The 8,078-nt window shown below is 33.5% G+C and overlaps 2 protein-coding genes across 2 annotated transcripts; both read right to left on the bottom strand.

Annotated features, from left to right (window-relative positions):
- Positions 1 to 362: 362 nt before the first annotated feature.
- LOC114748056 (uncharacterized) lies at positions 363 to 4,261 on the bottom strand (the record flags this gene model as incomplete). The annotated part of the gene is made up of 3 exons (XM_028936411.1): positions 4,073 to 4,261; positions 814 to 1,043; positions 363 to 501 (listed from the first exon to the last, which is right to left on the bottom strand). Coding segments are annotated over exons 1-3 (558 nt in total), but the record flags the coding sequence as incomplete, so codon positions are not given.
- A 1,407-nt stretch (positions 4,262 to 5,668) lies between these two features.
- Positions 5,669 to 7,864, bottom strand: LOC114748055 (uncharacterized). Its single transcript, XM_028936409.1, has 6 exons — positions 7,679 to 7,864; positions 7,474 to 7,560; positions 7,129 to 7,374; positions 6,835 to 6,999; positions 6,341 to 6,493; positions 5,669 to 5,863 (listed from the first exon to the last, which is right to left on the bottom strand). Exons 1-6 carry the CDS (start codon positions 7,862 to 7,864, stop codon positions 5,669 to 5,671), a joined length of 1,032 nt encoding a protein of 343 aa, XP_028792242.1.
- Between the last annotated feature and the right edge of the window lie 214 nt (positions 7,865 to 8,078).

Genomic DNA, 8,078 nt, shown 5'->3' with positions numbered 1-8,078 from the left:
AAAGTAATTAACTTTTGAATTTGGTCGTGCTAATGCTGATACTTCGGAATATTTAAAATTTTTTTTAGATAAAATATAGAGATCAAGAATAAATGACAGAGTCAAATGAAAATTTTGAAATGTTATTTGAAAATATTATTGCTAGATGCCGTGGTGTAATCTTGGGATTGTGATAATAAATAATCTAAATGAATCTTCATCACTCACACACACACACACAGATATATATATATATATATATAAATGTACACGCACGCGCACTTAAATAAGCACGAGAAAGTCAAAAGCGAGTTTTATATGTATTTTTTTTCATTACGAATTATTTACATTTTTGTTGTGCAAAAGAATTACAGAATATGTACCTGCCAGCCAGCTTCAATAGTGTTAAGATTTTTACTGTCAGCATCACTTATAACCCAAATTTGAGAGATACTATACTCATCCTTTTGAACAGCAGGCTGCCACACGCTCATAGTTGCTTTCCCTCCATAATATTTTCTCCTTTCACAAAAACTGAAGCATACTTTATCCTCCAAAACCATCAAAGAGTGAATTAGAGAAAGATAGAGGGAAAAAGTTTAGCGGTGGGTCCCACAATTCTACAGTGTGAGCTCAAAGAATCCTCGCACATACATGTTATATCCGTGTGATATAAGGCAAGTTCTTAATTACCAACTAAAGCAAATTTTGTTGGTCACTTACACCAAATTTCGTAGATATGTGGATTTGGGCTCTATATATATATATATATTGATAAGCTAAACAACCTAAAAAGCTTGTTTATATAGGTAGAGTGAGGGACAACATAAGTACCTCATGGCCACCTTGACCAGCAACATATGGACGAAGAGGGACATTTTGAGATTCTTCTTCCCAAATTGTTGGATAGAGCTTGCCCTCAGGATGTCCTCCTTTCTTGTTCTTCTTATAGGAATGGTTCTATTTGGGCAACTTCCAACTTGGTGCCATGGCTGAACAATTGGCTTTGACTTTGAAGACATTTTGCTTTCTATCTTTACTTCAGGTCGGAAAGTTCGCCTCATCTTCAATCAAATGAAAAATGATGAGTCGGCTTCAGAATATTCAGATTAATAAGAAGCGAAATTAAGGGTTGGAGGAATCTCAATAAAGTAATCTGGTTCACCTTAATTTTGTGATTTTTGAGTTTCGGGTGATCAAAAGCTGGTTGATTCTGTAACATCCAAATATATATATATAGATTTTAGTTTATTAAAATGAGATTAATTAATTATCATTGAAGCTAATCTTAATTACGAGTTAGACTACTAATTAATAAATAATAGTTAAATAATAATTAATATATATTTAAAATATATATAGATAAATATAATATATAAAAATATATATATATTGACAGTGGGTGGCACGCGGCCACCCACTGTTTGTTTTGGGGGAGGGGAATTAAATCCCCGGTGGGCAGTGACCCACCTGTTACAAAAAAAAAAAAAAAAAAAAACTAACTAAGTGTTTGACTAAGGGATCACGTGACCCCTTACTTTTGAATCATTTTTTCCCCTTCTTCCGCCTCCCCGTCCAGTAGCCTCCCCTTTCTCCTTCGTGTCACTCCTCTGGTCCGTGTCTTCGCCGCAACCGCGACAGTGAGTGGGCGTGAGAGGTAGTTTGAGTGTGTGAGAAAGGAAGAGCTCTACTTGGGTACATATAAGATATTAGGTAAGCTATTTTTATCCTACTATTTTTATTTAGCTCATTCTTTTTATTTTCTAAGTTATGGCAGACTGAATATTTTTAGGGCTTGTTAGATTTTTAATTTTTAAGGCTTCTAATTTAGTATTAGGATATTAATAGAGCTTATGTGGTTAGAATAAGAGTTTTATGACTTAGATTTTAGTTGGATGGTTGATTTGAGGCAATGTAAATTAGGGATTGGTTGAGAAATGGTGATTTGTATTAATGATGATTTAATTTCAAAATTTATCTCTTAGTTGAGTTCATTTGAGGTTATATTGAGGATTCAATGCTTAAACTTTGAGGATTGTTGTTGAAATAGTAATGTTGATGATTCTTGGAGAGACTTTAAGTAGTGGAAGTTGGGTGTTTGGAGTAAATTGAAGAAAATATTGTAAGTTATTGATTCTAATGAATGGGAAATAATTAATGGAAGAAGGGAATAGGATTGTAATAATGATTGGAGACATAGATGGTACATGATTATTTTTCTAAGAGTTAAAGTAAACACTTTTTGGAGACTTTTGGAGGATTTAAAGGAAATATTCTTATTAATGATGTGAATGAGAGAAATAGAGTTGGGAAGTATTAGGAATTGTCACTTTGAAGAATAGATGAATTATTATTTTTCTAAGGATAAATTTTTTAGATAAGCCAATTATGAGGATTTAGTTAATAAACTATTTTAATGCTATATTAATTAGTCTTTTTATATTAATATATGTTTATAAACTTATTGTTGTAGAGTGAGCTTGGTTTGGGCTCTTGGGTCTTGAATCCTCCTACTCTTAGTTCTTGTGTCAAGAACTTGAGGTAACCACTTTCTAATTTACCTTGTATGCTTGTTGATGTGATTATAAGCATGTGTTGATATTATAAATGTTATCAATATGTGTTATGGTGATTTTTGTATGAAAAGTATTTATATATATCTATATCAAGAGTTATGTTTTGTTAAATTTATTAGTTAAGTGGGCATGAATTATTTCATCTTATGAATATCTTATTGATGTTGAACAAATTTGATTATTGAATCTGAGAATACTTTATGGATATAAAATTGTGTGGAATTGGATGGTTGGATTGTGCTGTGTTGGTTGTGCTGAAATGTAGTTGTGGGAGGTTTGATTATTTACCACGTGGTATAGCCGCCACTTGGCGCCCAGTGGTTGGCATTAACATTCTTAGGGCCCTCGGTATCACCATTCCTTTGGCCGGGTCAAGGGTCAGCCCAAGGGACTTGACACCTTTCCATATTCCAAGGAAAGGGAACCCATGGTCCGATATGAGCTCTGTAACTTTTGGCCGAGTTACACCTCATTATTGGAGAGCTTGGTGCAGTCTTGTAAAAGAGACGAATCCTATTATATGTGTATAGCCCATGGGTTCTGTCAGAGGTTACAAGGAGGTTATAAGGATGGTTGATGAAGTTCTGTGCATGCAATTATTTTTGAATTATTATGTATTGTTTTCTGTAAAGATGTTTACTTATATGTATTAAATTGTACTTTGCCCGCTTAGCTATCTTGTAATCACTCCCTGGATACTTGTTGAATTGGAATTGTGTTACTGGGTCAATTTGACTCACCCCGTGGTTATTTAACATTTTTCAGGCGAGGGTTTCAGGTGTTGGTCCCAAGGAGAAGGTGTCCGAGGCTTGAGTTTTCCTTTCCACTCTGTATAGCCTCTATTTTGATATACATGATTTGACTGATGTATATTGCCAAACTTTAGGGCCTTTTTGTTATACTTAACATGCGTTTAATTTTCCGCTGCATTCTAGACTTGAGTTATCGGGCGGAGTCCTTTTTGGATATAGGTGACTGTTATTTTGATTACGATTGTTATGGGCAGTGGTAGCAGTTATTTTGATGGACCTAAAATGCTCTAGTCCATTCATGATTGGTCTTAGTTATTTTTTGGGGTTTTAGAGATTCATGATGGGATTTGTTATGCACATCAAAAATCAAATGTTGATCCTTTCTTATTTGACTAACTATCTTTACTATCCTAGAACAGTAGCTACTACTCTGTTAAAGATTTGGTTTGTTATTGACCATGGTAGATTTCTATTTGATTAGGTTTGTCCTTCCTACCATGGTTAGCCTTTTAAAGTAATTATCCTTTTGAAAATGTTTATTTACCATGAATTTCAGGGGGGTTATTACAGATTCAGGATTGAGACGCAGTCGATTATGTCTCCATCAGGACTCTGGTTTTAGCAAATTATATTATAAATTTTCAACACAAAGGATCATAGATTTTAAAATCCTCAAATAATTTTCAAATTTTCAGTAAAACAAGGAAAAATAACCTGTTACCTGCTGATAAAAAACGTGAAGATGAATATACTGTCTATACATACCTTTATAGACTTGACGGCTGGTTTATTCAATTTCCTCAAAAGCTTATCAACCTCAAGCTTCTGACTAGAAGTAGCTTCCTGGCCATTGTTGACCGTGTCTTGACCTTCGTTCAGGTGTACAGACAACAAGAAGAAGCACAACACCACATTGGCCGGCCAAGTCTTCCCATTTCCTAATGTTGCTGCCATTGAAGATGAGAGATATGAAACAATCGACTATATGAAAATGCTCAAGTGGATGTTCAAAACTTGATGTTACGGAAATTTATGGGATGATTTGTACTATAAGAATCTGATATTATTTTGTTGTGCTTGATTTTGTGGCAAGATTATCCTGAGAAATTGAATCCGGATGTAACAATGGCAACAAGACAGACAAAGAAAAATATTAATGCTGTAATCTATAAGATTCATTTACCCTGCTTGGTATAATATGGGGCCATGTTTCTTATTTCCCGGAAAAAAAAGAAATACATGTATAATTTTTATTATATTCCCTTTTTCACTCTTAATTATGTTTCTTAATATGTTAGCCTTTCAACTAGTGTGGATCAATATGATGCAGAAATTTAAAAGAGTCATACTATTTATGATTGAAGCTTTTAGAGATTTAAATTTTTATGTTACAGATGTTGGTTCTTGCATACCAAATAATGATGAGTGTATGGGGCTCTTAACGTGAGATCCAATGCCCAATAATTGACCGCCTTTTGAATTCTACGATTTCTTTCTCTTATTAGTATAACTTGAAAATGAAAAATTTAAACTTTTTTCTTACCTTTGCTAAAAGAAGAAAAAAATCCATTATAAGGGGGGGGGGATATCTATATTAATTGATTACTTATCCTATGTTGTTGTTTTTTTTTTTTAACGTTTTAGACTAAAAAGACAGATTCAACAATTTGCATTTTTTAATACTAAAAAATTGCACAAAATATATTTTATCCAAACGGACCCTAATTCTAACTTTTCCTAGCGTTCTAACCTTTTTTCGGAGATTAATATGGGGTGAAAAATACTCTGTAACTGAGACAATGCATGAGTTCACAACGTTGCCATCACCATTCATCACCAACAATACATTCTAAAGTTATATTCAAACATAGTACTCCTCTGGTCCTTAATATAAGACCTAAGTGTTGAATTAATTTTGGTCCTAAATATAAGACTTATTTCTCATATTTATTAATTTTTCTACATTATCCCTATGAATACTCCCTCAACTATAATCAAGTAGAAAAGAGGGAAGGATATTAAGGAAGATAATTATGGTGTTTTAGAAAAATATGTCATATTTCTTATAATTAACTAACTTACCTAATTTTTTAATCTAATCAAACTAGTTAAATAGGTCTTATATTAAAAATCAGAGGAGTTTAACAACATCTTGTTCGATCTATCTCAAAATATCTCAAGATGATCCTGGGCAATTAGGGTTTCTCCCTGGACCACCATAATAGAAGTGGCTACCCCAAACATTATCAGAATAGCCAGGTTGGAGTACATTGTAGCAATTGGAATGGTCAGCGTAAGACAACGTTATTAGCAGTCACCATTTGGTTGTTACCATTAACAAATTTAATATCCTTGAAATAACTAGCTTTTCCCTGCAAAATGCCCACTTCCCATTTGTGTTGTTGTGTGTTGTCCATTAGTTCCTGAGTTTCCTACTTCACCTCCCCACTCTATCACTGTTGCACTGTCTGATAGACTTGGGAACAAAGAGGAAGGCCAATATCCCACAATTTGATCAGTGCCATATCGCATCCACCAGCCTCCATTGCCTTTATCCTGTTCATTAATTATCACAATTATTAATTACTCTCTCTGTTTCAAATACAAGGCACTTTCTGAAAAGTTCTCCATTTCAATATGTGAGGCATTTTACAAAATTCTGAGGAAAAATAATATTCCATTTAGTCCTTGATATAAGAGTTATTTGACTGATTTGAGTATATTAAGAAAGTTGGATTAATTAATTAATTATAGCAAATATGACATGATCTCCATAAAATACCCTTGTGTAACACTATATCACTATATCAGTTTATAAGTAAATTAGCTTGTAGAAAAATAATAAATATGGGAAACAAAATAAATTGAGGTCTTGTATTTAGAATCAAATTCAATCTCCAACCAGCTCCTATATACATTAGGGAATGGATGGAGTATCTTTTTTATCTTGACTTTCAAGAGGAGTATATCAAAATTACTTGCTTCCTATTTAATACAAATAATTAATAATTGGCATTATGTAAAATGATATACCTTCCAGATGGTGATGGTGATTTGATACTGGGAATTAGTGTCATTGTATAGGGATAAGGGCATGATGCTGCTTCCCAAAGCTACTGCAGAGTAAACTTGAACAAAGCCAGAACAAAGAAGATCATAGCATCCCGTGTTCTTACTTGAATCACTCTGTCATATATACAGAGGTAAATGAGAGAAATTTCTAAGGACTAAGAAAGATATCTGAACTAACAAATCAAACATGTAGGGCTGTTATGAAAAGTTGAACTCACAGTTCAAAATGTAAAAAGCCTGGTGTGATTATCCCCATATAGCTGTGGATTCACCTAAATATCCAAATCAAAAATCGACAATTAACTACATAGATAAGTGCATAATAACTTCAAAAGATATTCAAGCATACAAAAGCATGAGAAGTCAAAAAAAAGTTTTATTTTATATGTCAGTATTTTCTTATTATTAATTTAATTATTTTTCTTCAATCTTCAGTTTAAAAATATAAAGAATACCTGCCAACCAGCTTCAATAACTTCGATATTTTCACGATCAGCATCACTTCCAACCCATGTTGCAGAGAGACTATATTCTTGGGATTGTTCAACATTAGGATTCCAAACGTTCATGGCTCCCTTGCCTCCATAATATTTATTTCCTTTAATAAATACTGAGGCACACTGGAAACTCCAAAAGCATCAAAGAAACAAGAAAAATACATCAAACAAAGCAAAACGAAACACAAAATCTAAAGCCTCTCTCATTTTGGGGTGTGTGTGTGTGTCTATAGGGACAATACAAGTACGTACCCCGTATCCCCCTTGACCTCCACCATTTGGGGTTAAGGGTAGTACGACGTTCTTGAGATTCTTCTTCCCGAATTGTTGCATGGAGCTTGCTCTAAGTATGTCCTCTTCTCTTGTTCTTCTTATCGGAAGAGTACCCTCTGGACAACTTCCACTTTGGTGCCATAGCTGAACGATTGGCTTTGATTTTGAAGATATTTCATTACTCACTTCAAGTATATTATCTTGTGGTTGAAAATTTGGCCTCATCTTCATTCAAACATGAAATCATCAATCGGATTGAGTTTTCTTTATCAAGAGTTTAAAGTTATATATATCTATATGAAGCAATCAAGCAAAGTGTTTCACCTTAATCTTGTGATTTTTGAGTTTCGGATGATTAAAAGGTGGCTGATTTAGAATAGAGACACAATCGATAATATCTTCATCAGGACTCTGGATTAAGAAAAACAAATTGTTGACATAAACTACCATAAATACTAAAACTTACCAATAATTTTCTTCACTGTTTCAAACATAATGGGGATGAGAAACCAGGGGATGAATTACATACCTTAATGGACTTAGCAGCTGGTTTATTCAACTTCTTCAAAAGTTTATCAACCTCAAGTTTATGACTATGACCGATAACTGTGTCTTGATCTGCTATTATCATCCGCACAGAAAACAAAAACAAGAAGAAGAAGAAGAACACCTTCTCTACCCAGCTGGTATTTTCGTTTCCTAATTTGTCTGCCATTGTTGGTGACAAATATCAAGCAAGAACCGTTTGTCAAATTTCTCAAGGGGATATACAAGACTTGATGACACTAATTTATAGGCTGATTTGTCCTGGTACATTGTGAAGTTATTTAATTTTATTGTCCTTTTATGACAAGATTTTCCCCGGGAAATGAACCTGGTGATTAACAACGATAACCAAAATAAAGACACTTTTTAATGTTTAAATCTGT

This window comes from Neltuma alba, unplaced genomic scaffold, assembly GCF_004799145.2.
Source record: "Neltuma alba isolate B1F8T4 unplaced genomic scaffold, ASM479914v2 tig00005598_pilon, whole genome shotgun sequence".
Lineage (NCBI taxonomy): Eukaryota > Viridiplantae > Streptophyta > Magnoliopsida > Fabales > Fabaceae > Neltuma > Neltuma alba.
This window is presented reverse-complemented; position numbering and strand designations above follow the sequence as displayed.

Bases quoted from the DNA above. Each gene is read 5' to 3' on its own strand.
- LOC114748055 (XM_028936409.1), bottom strand. From the start codon at position 7,864: ATGGCAGACAAATTAGGAAACGAAAATACCAGCTGGGTAGAGAAGGTG. The intron at 7,561-7,678 runs GTATGTAATTCA...TTCTTAATCCAG, and splicing joins CAGCTGCTAAGTCCATTAAG to AGTCCTGATGAAGATATTAT. The intron at 7,375-7,473 runs GTGAAACACTTT...GTTTGAATGAAG, and splicing joins TCAAAAATCACAAGATTAAG to ATGAGGCCAAATTTTCAACC.